General features: G+C 59.7%; 2 protein-coding genes and 1 long non-coding RNA gene across 6 annotated transcripts in view; 2 read left to right on the top strand and 1 right to left on the bottom strand.

Moving 5' to 3' along the window:
* The first annotated feature begins 475 nt into the window (after window positions 1–475).
* Window positions 476–3,175, top strand: LOC137468748 (uncharacterized). The gene is made up of 2 exons (XR_010996173.1): window positions 476–1,852; window positions 2,222–3,175. It is a non-coding gene; the product is annotated as an uncharacterized lncRNA (long non-coding RNA).
* STARD10 (StAR related lipid transfer domain containing 10) lies at window positions 1,608–8,469 on the bottom strand. The gene is made up of 6 exons (XM_068180707.1): window positions 8,192–8,469; window positions 4,507–4,654; window positions 4,185–4,288; window positions 3,881–3,998; window positions 3,056–3,108; window positions 1,608–2,981 (listed from the first exon to the last, which is right to left on the bottom strand). The coding sequence occupies exons 1-6, from the start codon at window positions 8,372–8,374 to the stop codon at window positions 2,754–2,756; spliced, it is 834 nt and encodes a 277-aa protein (XP_068036808.1). The 5' UTR covers window positions 8,375–8,469; the 3' UTR covers window positions 1,608–2,753.
* Window positions 8,470–11,547: 3,078 nt separating this feature from the next.
* CLPB (ClpB family mitochondrial disaggregase) overlaps window positions 11,548–12,588 on the top strand; it is a 73,823-nt gene continuing 72,782 nt past the window's right edge. The window contains exon 1 of one of the 4 annotated variants that reach the window (XM_068180773.1): window positions 11,548–11,740. In XM_068180773.1, coding sequence (XP_068036874.1) covers window positions 11,563–11,740 — 178 coding nt within the window. In that variant the 5' untranslated portion in view covers window positions 11,548–11,562. The other 3 variants (XM_068180771.1, XM_068180772.1, XM_068180770.1) reach the window with 3 other exon arrangements.

The raw sequence follows: 12,588 nt of genomic DNA on the forward strand, positions 1-12,588 counted from the left end.
CGGCACTCAGGGACCGGGACACGCTGGCTGCCTGCTCCGGGGTGGGAAGGCCCCCCTGCTCGGCCCCTCGCCCACGCGAGGCCACGGGCAGGAGGGGCCACGGCTCAGCCCCACAGTTAGGGTATGGTGCTCAGTGGGGCTCAGCCAGGGGACCAGTGTGAAATATCCTAAAAAGCTCATTTACTGCCTGCATGCCCCCTACTCCTGGAATTCCCACTCCCCCAGTCCACCACATCCCCCTGCTCCCTACCCCACTCCCCAGAGCCATCACATCCCCCATGTTATCCCATCCTGCTCCCCAGAACCATCACATGCCCCTGCTTTCCTATCCTGGACGCTTGGATCCATCTGGGGGGGATACCCTCCCAGAGCCTTTGGCAGAGGGTGCCATGCCTTTACCCCATTTGGGAGGTGTCATACAACAAAGTGTTGTCTGATACCCCAGGGGCCAGCGGCAATGCCCGAGCCTGATCCCTGAAGGGCTGAAGCCTTGTAATCCTTCCCAGCAGCATTTCAGGGATTACCCATGTCAGTACCTGAGGATGTCCCCAGCACAGCCCTTAGATCACTACCCCCCTCCATATATCATACCTGCACCCCAGCTCTTCTCAACCCCCCTAGCACCAGACATGTGCCAGAGCATATTCCACTTCCCTTGGGAGCCATCTTCTCTCTCTGGTACTGCAACTCTGGGTCTCCAGCTGTACTTCCCAGAGCTGACAGACCTAAACCCTCCCCAGAAGGGGCTTTACCCCATCACCTGCCCTGCTACATGTCTCCCTGGCTCCAGAGCCGCTGCAGTGTGTCCTGTATCCAGTTCAGCTACATTTTCAACCTGCCAGGCAGGTGGTGGCCGGGTTCCTTTTTAATTGGGTTCTATTTTTAGTTGGGATCAGTGCAGGAGTGTGGGAGGGGGTGGAGAGTGTGGTGGGTGGAAATTAACAGGAGAAACAGGAAGGAAGTCCCTAGCGCCCACCCCAGCCCCAGAGGTGACAGAGATACAGGCACAGAGGATGGCACATGCTGGACAACGCCACCCACCAAGACCCTGCTAGGGTGCAGAGAAGGGCTGGGACCTGCTGAGGTGTTGGGGTGCCACAGCACTAGGAGGACAGATGTGGGGTACACAAGCAGCTTTGCCCCTGGGTGCACCCCAGGAGGAGACAAGAGTCCCAGGGCTCCACAAAGGGCCCACAATCCCTGGGACTGTCAGCTCTGTTCCCCAGTATTTTCCTCCCTGAGAAGCCAAGATGTATCCCCCCAAGAGTGCCCCCAAAGTTCAGTCCCCCATGTCTCCTCTCCCAGAGGAGGTTTTGGGGGAAATGTACTGGTGGTAATGGCTTGGCTGGGGCTGTGGGAAAACCAGCTACAGGGGTGTGTAGCCTCATGCCCAATTAGTGCCCAGTGCAAATTAATTTTAGGGGTTTCTCTGTCACCCTCTGGTGGCACCACCACCACCCAGAACCCCCCTGGAGGTGACGCTCCCACAACCCCTGAGGGTCCCACCAGCACCCACCATGAGCAGGGACACCCTACCTGAGTAGACTATGTGGACAGGGATGGCTCCCAAAGGACCAAGGTGGGACAGAGGCTGAGTACCTCCCATGCCAGATTTAATTATTTTATTCCGAAATAATCAGCTCTGGTACAAGGTACAAAATCTCTCATGTCCCTGTGCACCCCCAGAAAAGGAGGGGGCAGGAGCATGGCCTAAGACCAGCTCCCAAACCCCCAGTCAAGGCCTCAAATTCCAGTGGAGGAAGGGTTCAGGCACCCGGCTTGGAAAGGGTCCCCAACCCAGAAAGGTGGGGGAGTGGACAGGAGCCTTCAGAGACCCGCAGAACACCTGGAGGTGCCAGAAGCCCCCCCCCTCCCCCAAGTCCTTTCAATGTGCCTGAAGATGCTGGGAGCCCCCAGAGACACTGGGCACACCTGGAGGTGTGAGCTTACCCCAAAGCCTCCCCCAAACAAACCTGAAGATGCTGAGAGCCCATAAGAACCGCCCCCCCCCGCATGAATGGAGATCCCAGGAGCCCCCAAAACATCCACCACAGCGCATCTGGAGGTGCCATGAGCCCCTCAACACATCCCACGTGCCTGAAGGTAAGACCCCAACATCCCCTCCAACATGCTGGAGGTGCCAGGAGCCTAGAAGCTTCCCCTCTACATGCTTGGAGATGCCAAAAATCCCCAAAGGCCCTCCTTCCCAGCATGCCAGGAGGTGCCAGGAGCCCCCCAAAAACCCCTCTGCATGCCCAGAGGTGCAGGCAGGTGCCCAAGCACCCCCTAGGGGTCTGCTGGGGGTGGGGATCCCATGGGATGAAGGCAGTTCTGTTGGACCATAACAGAGATGGGGAGCAAGGATGGGGGGCAGAGGGGGAGCTCAGTGGAAGGGTCTCCAGGGCTGAGGAGCAGGCACAGGGCCTGCCTTTTCCTCTGCCCCCCCAAAAGCTGAAGGTCACTTTGGGTTTGCCACCTACAGGGAAAACACTGGTGTCCCACAAGGGCTAAGTGACCAGACAACCCCCCAGCTTCGCACCCTGGGGGACCCACTATGTCCCTGCTGTCCCCAGACAGGGGTACAACAATGGGAGGGTCCCCCTGAACCCAAAATGGGGGTGCATGTGTACAGGTGTGTGAGATAGAGACACAAACCATGTTGGAAGTAGGGGGATAGGGAGAGGAGCCCGCAGGTGGGGTGTCACGTCAGGCTGTCCTAGCCAGGGGAACAAGGAAAGGAGCTCCCAGGGGAATCAGGTCAGGCTGTCCTCGTCACTGCCCTCGCCACGGTCCTCCTTGCTCTCAGCCAGGGAGCTCTCATCAATGTTTTCCAGGGAATCCGCATGCTGGAGGGAGAGCTCAGAGAGTGCCAGGGCTGGGAGTCGGCTCTGCTCCGGGAACAGCCAGGGCTTGAAGTGAGGGTCATGCTTTTGCTTCCACTCAGGGTACTTGAGGCATGCCTTGTACATCTTCTTCATCGCCTGGGAGGAAGAGTGAGATGGGCACAGAGACCCCTTACCCCCACACCAGCCCCACCCCCATGCCACAAACTCACCTTGGGGGCCAGGAACTGGGAGGATTTGTTCACCACCCACTTTGGTAAAGAACCTAGAGAGAAGCGAGGGGTGGCTGGGAGTGGGACCCACAGCATCCCCCAGGTGCCTAAAAACCAGGACCCCCACACATGTGACCCCCACAGCACTCTCAATGGATACATGTGGCTAGAGAGAGGGAACAGGGTTCAATACATACTGCTCTCTGCTCTTGCAGAGGTCAAAAACAGTGATTTCAGCATTTTGGGTCCCTCTTCAACCCCCAAAAATGAAAGATTTCAAAAGAACAGGTCAGGTTTCCTCCTGACATTGCTACATGCTCCATGTCTGGCTCTGGCTGCATCCCAAGATGCTCCTGCTGATGAGCCCTTCCAAGCCCACCTTGAGCATATCCACAGGTCCTCCTGAACCCACCCCGAGTCCCCCTGACCTCAACCTGAGACTTCTTGAAGCCCTATTGACCCTGCCCTGAAGTCCCAGAGCCCCAAGAGAATCCCCACTGAACGACCCCAGCCCAACCTGAGCTCCCACTGAGCTCCCATTAAGTCCAAGTGAGTGCCTATTCAGCCTTCCCCTAGCCCACCCTGAGCCCCCACTGAGCCCCCCAAGCTAGTCTTGAGCTCTCACTGAGCCCAAAGCTCCCATTAAGCCCCAATAGAGGCCACCCTGAACTCCGAATGAGCCTACACTGAGAACCCATGAGACCCCCACTAAGCCCCCCTAAGATCCACAAGGGCCCCACTGAGCCCCCCAAGCACACACTGACATGAGGGAAGGACTTGAGGGTGCTGAGCCCCAGGGCACAGAGGTGGGGGTCCCTCTCTCACCTTTGGGGTCCACCTGTGCTAGGTAGGTGATGGTGCAGCTCTTGGCTCCTGTCCCCTCGATCAGGTAGCCTGTCTGAATGGAGACAGCCCGCACCATGTCCTTGCGAGGGGGATACTTCTGTGGTGAGGAACAAGGAGGGAACATGAGTCAATGGCAGGGCAGGTGGGGTACAGGAGGCACCAGCCACAAGTAGGGCTGTCACAACCCCCTCAACTCTCCAACCTATCTCCCCAAGTTTTGAGTGAGCCCCAGCCCCAGCCCCAGCCCAGCACCACAGGACCCCTGGTGCCCTGCTAAACTCACAGGATGCTTGACAGAGTAGTTCATGATGATGTAGTCAGAACCCGTGGGCAGCCAGGAGCGGAGTGTGACCACGTCCCGGTTCTTCAGAGGCTTGGGACACCTCCCTAGGGACAGCACCGGGTGGGATGTTCCAGAGTGAGACACCCACCTTGAAGAATGGGGTACCCTTCTCCAAATCCCCCCCAGACTAGTATACAGGCTCCTCCCTTCAATGCCAGACACCATGGATCCCCCAGATGCCAAACCCAGGGGTGGAGTGGTAGCAGCCCTGGGATTCAGCCCTCCCCCAGGACCGCCCAGATCCCCCTGGCCCCCTCCTCACAGGCGTAGTAGCCCACATCGGAGTTGGCCGTCAGCCTTCCGATGTCAAAGGTCTCGATGACATTGGTGTCCCACTTCTTGCGGTACTCGATGTCATGGAGCACGTCGTACAGCGTCTCCGCCGGCACGTCCCTGCACTCCATCCTGCACTGCAAGGCAGGGGGCATGAGAGACCTACCAGGGGCCCCCAGGGTGGGAGAGTGGCCATGGGGACTCCTGGACAGAAGGTCAGCTGTGGGGAACCCCATTAGGATGGCAGTGGGGACCTCGTGGTGGGAGGATGACCATCGGGACCCCCAGGTGGGAAGGTGGCTGTGGGGAACTCATAAGAGGACATCACTGGGGACCCTCAGGCAGGAGGGAGGCAGTGGGGATCCCAAAGTGTGAGAGTGGCTGGGGGGACCCCTGGGAGAGAAGGAGGCCATGAGGACCCCCAAGTGGGAAGGCAGCTGTGGGAAGCCCCAGCAAGTGAGGGGAGCTGTCTCCTCTCAGATGTTTATAAAAAAAAAAAAAAATCAATGCAACCTCCTCCAAGAAGGCCTCAGGGATGGCATCAGCTCCTCTGGACCCCCAGACCCCGCAGTTCAGGATTTAGGGCTGGCCCTGTCATCCCAGCACATGGTACTAGAGACCCTCCCAGCCCTGGGAAGGAGCACAGAAGCACCCAGCAATGGGGCATAGTCTCACATGGCCCCTTGGTGGGACACAGCCATGGAGCCTGTTCCCCCACAGCACTCATCCTCAATCCCATCTCTGCCCCACAGAGCCGAGCCCCACCCCCACAGTGCTCATCCTCAACCCCAGCGATCCATCCCTGCCCCATGGAGTCTGCCCTCAACCCCACAGTGCTTATCCTCAATCTCAGAGACCCATCCCTGTTCCACAGAGCCCATCTCCAGCTCCTCCATTCACCCGAAAACTTGTCTGGGAACACCCACTGCTGCAGGGCAGTTTTGGGGAGAGCCTTCCTGGATGACTTTCTTGAAGAATCCCTGCTCCCACCTGCACCCAGGCCAGCCCAGCACCATGCTCAGGTGGATTATTCCCAGAGCAGCAAGGCTGGTCAAGCCAGTAGTGCAGGACCTGCCCTGCAGGTGACTCGCATCCTGGGGGCGTGCCAGGGGGGTCGCAGCAGGAGAGGGGATGGTGCCACCTGGAAAGCGCCTGGAAACGCACACCCAACCCTGAGTCAATATTGACTAATGGGGTGAGGAGGAGGAGGAAAAGGAGGTGGAGGAGAAAGAGATGATGTACCCAGGGCTGGGGTTATGCTATGCCCGAGGGAACATAGAATGGGTGCCAGACTGTGGGACAGGAGCAGATCCAAACGGGAGATCCACCACCCCTGCCTAGGGAAGTGGTGAGGGCTGCAGCCACCAAGGGGGTCCCCAAGCTCATCCTCACTGGCAGCTTCACCAACACCCCAGATCCTTCCGCTGCATCCTACAGGATGGCTCCTGGCCATCCTCTGGGAGCAGCCCATTTAGAGGGGGAACCATCATCCCTGTGAGATCTCAGATGCCCAGGTACCAACTCACTGCCCCACTGGGTAGGACGGGGTGTCCTGGCTGGGTTCCCCCAACCCATAGCCAGTCCCAAGGCCACCAAATGTCCCACTGAGAAATCAGCCATGGCACTAGCTTGTTCCCAGACTCCAGAAAACAGGTTAGACAGGAGCTGCATCCCTAATGGAGGGGGGTGGGGAGGAGGGGGCGGCAGCCTCAAAGCAGGGCGAGACCTTCAGGTTCCACTTAATTAGGCAAAGTATCCAGGAGGAATTCAGGGGGAAACCAGCTCTTGGGAACCTGCAGAGAATCCTCAGCACCCACGAAGAGACCCCCAGCATGAGGGGCAAACCCCCGGGCTGCACCTTGCTGTGCCACGTCAGCAATGCCACATGTGTCCATCCCTTCAATGGAATGCTCCCAGCAGGAGCATTTCATCCTGGGTGGGATGGTGGACCTGGGTGCTGCTGGGGGCCACGGGGTGGGGAGAAGGACTGTTAAGCCACATGGTCTCCAATACCCAGTGGCACACTCATGGAATCAACACATGAACACCCAGCAGGACCTTTCCAAGCAGGATTTGTCCAGGAGGGTGTGGAAAGAGGCACGACCTGGCTCAGGGACCCCTGCAGGCAAAAGACAGCTCCAGGTGCCTGTGCCAGGACATCCTGGAGTGGGCTGGGTCCCTGCCATGCCAACGTGGCACACTGGGATTGTGGGACAGGAAGGGGATGCACCCAAGCATCACCTCAATCCGGGGGATGTTTTGGGATGCAACCCCCAAGAGCAAACAGCAGGACTAGGGGACACGAGGATCTTGGGGTGGGGGGAGGTCGGGATGCACTGTCACACAGAGCCATGATGCCATGTGGCATCATGTCTGGATGCCACAGTGATGGACATTCCGCATCCCACCCACCATGGGTCCCCACCTCTGTGGGGATGGGGTAGGCTGCAAGTGGCACCAGTGACTCCCTACACCCCAGAGACCACCATCCCCCCTCCCAGAGTTCACTGCTGCCACCAGGGCACAATGAGGACCTGTTCCTGGGTCACAGCAGCCCAAACTCCTCCAACATGCTACAGTGGAAGCAACCCAGTGGTTCCATGGCAGGAGCCAGGCATAGCCACTGCCAATACCGCAGGGATAGGTTTCCCCAGCAGTGCTGGTGCCAACTGCTCGGCTGCTGCAGAACAGTGTGTGAGCAGGCCGCGTCATCACTGCTGCCACCGCCACCACCCGGGCTCGACACCACGGCAAGGGTGATGCCAGCCACTATACCAGGAGAGCATCATGGAGGTGCCAGCAGGGACAGGGACACCAGCCAGAGACTCCAGTGTAACCCCATCTGTACACTGCTCCTGTCTCAAGTTGTCTCTTGGAATCCTGGTGTCCCCACTTTGCCAGAGGTAAGAGCCAGGATAAGCGTGCACCTGCCTGTGCCAGCACACTGGCACCAAGAGAGAAGGAACCCACAAGAAATGCAGTGGGGACATAGGGAGTTCTGGGCAAGGGGGACAACCCCAATGATAGCAGGCCAGTGGCTGCAGGCTCCAAGGAATCCCCAAGCCTATCCCTGGTGTGCAGCAAGCATGGGAGGTGCATTCCCAATGGGTGAAGTGGGGAGAAGCAGCACGCAGGACCCATGGCCCCACATGCCCTGGGAGTTCCTGTTTGTCCCTGGCTGAGCCCCTAGTCCCCCCTGCACAGCCCTCAGGGGTGCCTACTTGTCCCTGGCTCAGCCCTGGAGCTGTGTTTGTCTTGGGGTCCCCAGACTGCCCATTTGTCCTGGTGTGCCAGTTAATCCCACCTGTCCTGGGGTCCCTGCTGGCCATCGGGGGCCAGCTTGGCCAAGTCCCCACTCGCCCCAAGGTGCTGCATCACCTGAGGGACCCCACTATTCCCTGAGATTCCCGCTCACCCCTGGGTGGTGGTTAAACCCCCGAGTTCCCACTCACTGTAGGGTCCCCACTCCCTCCCCCCAAGCCCAAGGTGCAGCATCGCCCCAGGGTCCCTCCTGCCTCCATGTCCCCCGCGGCGTCCTCGCGCCCCCCCCCTTGCCGCTGGGTACCCCTGTCCCGGGGGGATGCCGGGGCGGGGTCTCACCGTGGATTGGGGGTGTCCAGGGTGGATGGGGATGTCTCACTGTGTACCAGGGTGGGCCGGGCGGGAGATCTCACCTTGATCTTGTGGAGGGCGCGCTCGGGCTCCAGCAACTGCACCCAGACCCCCACCCCGCCCTTGCTGTAGGTGAGGCTCCAGCCGCGCTCCGACTCGCACTGCGCCCGGAACGCCCCGAAGTCCCGGTCGTCGGGAATCTGCACGCTGTCGCGACTCGACATGCCGCCGTCGTGACCCGACATGGCCCCGGAACGCCCCCACCCCGCCGGTGCCGGTGCCGCGGGAGGCGCCAGCTCCTACGGCGGCATTGCGGGGCGCGGGGCGCGATGGGACCGGGAGAGGTGGGCCCGGGGCGGGGCCGGGGCGGGAAGCACCGAGGGGCGGGATCGGGGGGAGACCTAGAGGAAAACTGGGGGGGAGCGGGAACACCGGGAGGGAGGAGTTGGGGGTACCTCGGGTTGTGGGGGGGGGGGTTGGGGCTACCGGGAGAAGCAGCGGCGAGGAGCCGGGGAAAAACGGGAACGTCGAAGCTGAAACCGGGAAGACCAGGCAGGAACCGGGAGCACTGGGAGGAAGGGCACCCTCTGGGAGAGGGAAGCAGTCCAGATTGGCGGGATACCAGGAGCAGCTGGAGGACACAGGTGCACAGAGTTGTGGCACTTGCAGGGACACCTGCACTGCGCGCCAGGGAAGGTTTTGGTTGGATATTGGGAAAATTTCTTAACTGAAAGGATTGTCCAGCCCTGGCACTGGTGGAGTCCCCGTCTCCGGAGGGGTTTAAAAAAACCAGATGTGACACGTGAGGACATGGGTTAGTAGTGGCCGTGGCAGTACAGGGGGAGTGGTTGGACTCATGGACTCAGCGAGCTTTTCCAACCCAAATGATTCCATTATTCCAGTTGGGTAGGAGGGGACACAAGTGCAGGAGAGAGACCCTCAGCCACTCTCCAGGCTGCAGGTCACCCTGATGTGACACTGTCAAATGTGAGCCCATGCCCTGTACCTGTGCAGCACATAAGCATTATCCTTTCTTTGTGCCAGTGCTGGGCCTTGCCATGGTATCCCCATGGTACTGTGGCCAGGAGCAGGTGGCATGCTGCTATTGGCAGTGCTGACTAGGATGTTATTTTTGGAAAAGCTCAGGCTCTGGCTCCCATCCAGCTCTGAAAATGCTGCTGACTCAGGATTTCTTTCTTTCCACTTGCGAGCACGGAGGAACCCTCTTCCAGCTCCCATGAATAACTGTGTAAATGATGACAGAGCATGTACCTAGACTGGCAAAGCAAAGCCTGTCTCAGCAGCAGGGATGTGGGACCAAGCTCCTTATCCAGGATGAGGCCTTTCCAGGGATGCAATAGCTGGAGGGATAGGAGAGCACAGGGATGTCCCCATGCTCAGCACCTGTGAGGAGACAGGGGCCTGGCATCACAGGGCTCACAATGCCACACCACTGCTCACAGCATCCTCACCTGGGACAAGGAGCCAAGGGAATCTCTGGCATCCTATCCCACTGGAAGTGGGATCCGCAGTGGATGGCTGTGGATAGGATGCTGTGGCTGGTGCAGAGGGACCCTCTCCCCTCATCCTTCTCTCCCTGCCCTTTCTGGCAGCTCTGCTGTGAAAGCCTGGGCTGTTCCCACCCTGTCTCCAGGGAAGCAGAAAGATGAAAGCCATCACACTACAGTCCTTCCCAGCCCCCAGCAGTCCTGGCGCTGGAAGAAGGAGCACCCACATTCCCAGCCAGTCCAGCCACATGACCCCACATGCCATTCCTACACAGATGGTGTGGGAGTCGTGGGCTAGGGAGGGCAGGCTGGGGGAATGGGGTATCTGGGCTGGAGGAGCTGGGGAAACTGTGCTGGGGAACTGAGGGAACTGGGCTGTTGCAGCAGAGGGAAGTGGGGGAGCTGGGCAGGAGAAGCTGTTGAGCTGAGCTGGAGAGCATGGTGGGAGGAGCTGGGGAGCTGGAGAGACTGTGCTGGGTACCTGGGGGAACTGGACTATTAGAGCTGGAAGAACTGGACTGAGCAACTGAGCAAGGGGAGCAAGCAATCAGTCTGGGGAACAGAGAGCACTGGGCTGATCTCGAGCTGGAAGAACTAGGCTGGGGAGCTACAAGCACTGGGCTAATGGAATTGGGAAACTGGGCTGGGAAACTGGGAGCACTGAGCTGATGAAGCTGGACAAGCTGGGCTGGGGAAGTTGGAGCACTGAGCTGATGGAGCTAGGGGAAGTGGACTGGGTAACTGGGAGCACTGGGCTTTCTGTTACAATTCCCAGTCCTACTGGCCCCAGTCTGGGTGCAGAAATGCCCATATCTGACACCTTCCTCCACATTCCTGGTTCTTTCCCAGCTCCCCAGGTCCCAATCCTTATTCCTGCTCCACCATCCCACATCTGCCAGCAGTGTGTGGAGCTAAATCCAGAAATCAGTAATTCAGGCAATAAGACCAAGTCTTCTTAAAAAAAAAATAAAATCCCTAAAATGCATCTTCTTAGCAGCTCTAAGGAGTTTGTGGGACCCCGTGGAAGTGCTGAAGTGATGGTGGGATGGCAGACTGGGCAAACAGCTGCTGGGATAATAGGGGGAAATAGAGGGAATTGGGGTGAAACGGGAGGATATTGGTGGAATGAGAATTGTTGGTGGCAAATCCTGGTGTGGGAAAGGGCTATGGGCAACTTTGGAGGACAGCATGCATACACACCTGCACTCACACACACATGCATGCTCGTGCATGTGCCCACAGAGGTGTCCCCCAGAGGCAGCTACTCTGAGGCCAGCCTGCAGCAGATGCCCAGGATTCATCTGGATATGACATGTGCAAGCCCTGCCTGGGGGTACAAGTGCTGCATACGTGTGTGCACAGCTGCACGGGAGATGTGTACCCAGGAGAGCGTGTGTGTGTGCAGGTGTGCACAAGTTCCTGTGTGCACATGTGTGGCATTGCATGCGTGCATGTAGAAATATCCCCGTGCGTGCAAGTGCACACGTTTGTGTGCACCCCTGTGCATGAATAAATGTGTGTGCATGTGAGTACATGTGTGTGCTCATGTGTGTCCACGCATGTGTGAGTGCAGGTGTGTCTATGTGTGTGGTGTGTGGGGTCTGTGCAGTGTGTGTGTGGTGTTTGGTGTGTGTGTGGGCTTGAGTGTGGGGTTCGGTGGGTATGTGCACGTGTGGGGTGTGTGTGGTGGTTGGTGTGTGTGATGTTTGATGTGTGTGCAGTGTGTGTTTGGTGTTTGATGTGTATGTGTGTTTGGTGTTTGTTTGGTGTGTGTGCGGTGTTTGATGTGCGCCCGCGCGCGCGATCCCTTGCGTAACACAAGCGTCCGCCCGAGCGCGCCCCGCCCCCCCGCCTGTGCTGCGCCCCCTGCCGGAGCCCGCCAGCCATTTCCCTGCACGTCCCGCAGCCCACGCCGGTTTTCCGGCATGTCCCGGGAAGGCCGCGCCGCGACCCCTCCTGGGGGTTGTAGTCCGTCGCGGCGGGAAAGCGCGCCGCGGGGCGCGGTGGGGACTATATCTCCCGGCATGCCTTGCGCGCCCCTTCATCAAGCTCCGCCGGCCGGCAGCCGCCATCTTGGTCCACCGGCCTCATCGACGGGGGGGGGTAAGGTGCGAGCGGCGCAGCGGGAGGAGCGAGGAAATTATGCTGGCGTCTCTGGCTTTCTGCCCGCTACCACAGGGGCTGGCGCGGCTCCTCCGAGCGCGGCCATGGTGGTCGCCGTCACGTGCGACCTACGGAACTGCGGCGGCGGCCGTGGCTGAGGGGGCCAGGGCCGCCCGACTGCGGCTGCTCCCGGTATTGGCCGCCAGGGGGTGCCATGGGCTCGCGCCGACGCCAAGCGCGAGGCTGTCATGGCGGATCGCTGCCTGCAGGGGGCGACAGAGGGTCCTGGGGGGGGAACCCCTGGTAGTGGGGCCGGTCCCCGGGGACTCTCCGCCAGCTATTCCGCCAGGCCCCACTTTACCAATGGGGTCAGGCCCAGGGGGCTCTCCCTTAGTTAATGGGCCAGGCCTAAAGGGCATCTCCACAGCGGAGAGGCCAGGGCTGCCTGTTCCAGGCCTGGCCCCACTGCAGACCCCCCGGCCACTTGCCACCGGCCTGGCCAGCACTGGCTGCCTTGTGCCAGCAACATCGTCCAGCCTTATGGCATCCCTCAGAGAGCCGACGCCATGGCCCTCAGGTGCAGAGCAGCACTGCTGTCATGTGGGAGACCCTGGCAGGCGTCAGAGTGGAGCTGGGAGCTGCTCCCCGGAAGCAGGGCTGCCTGCCCTCATCGCTGCGCTGGCTTACTGCTACCTGCGGGACCGCCTGTCCAAGGGTGACTATCACTGCTGGGGTCGGCCCCAGGGCGGGAGGAGTGGGATGCAGGACAGAGAGTCTTGTGCCCTTTGGGAGGGGATGTGGGGTCCCTCTATGGGGATGGAACCTGTCTGCTGGCTGTAACCTGGGAA

Source organism: Anomalospiza imberbis, chromosome 2 (assembly GCF_031753505.1).
Source record: "Anomalospiza imberbis isolate Cuckoo-Finch-1a 21T00152 chromosome 2, ASM3175350v1, whole genome shotgun sequence".
Classification (NCBI taxonomy): domain Eukaryota; kingdom Metazoa; phylum Chordata; class Aves; order Passeriformes; family Viduidae; genus Anomalospiza; species Anomalospiza imberbis.

What these genes read in the sequence shown, in the direction of transcription:
- STARD10 (XM_068180707.1), bottom strand. Translation starts at nt 8,374, where the DNA reads ATGTCGGGTCACGACGGCGGCATGTCGAGTCGCGACAGCGTGCAGATT. An exon ending in GCGCCCTCCACAAGATCAAG is followed by an intron (nt 4,655 to 8,191) that starts GTGAGATCTCCC and finishes CCTGCCTTGCAG; the next exon opens with TGCAGGATGGAGTGCAGGGA. An exon ending in AGCACAGGTGGACCCCAAAG is followed by an intron (nt 3,109 to 3,880) that starts GTGAGAGAGGGA and finishes GCTTCTCTCTAG; the next exon opens with GTTCTTTACCAAAGTGGGTG.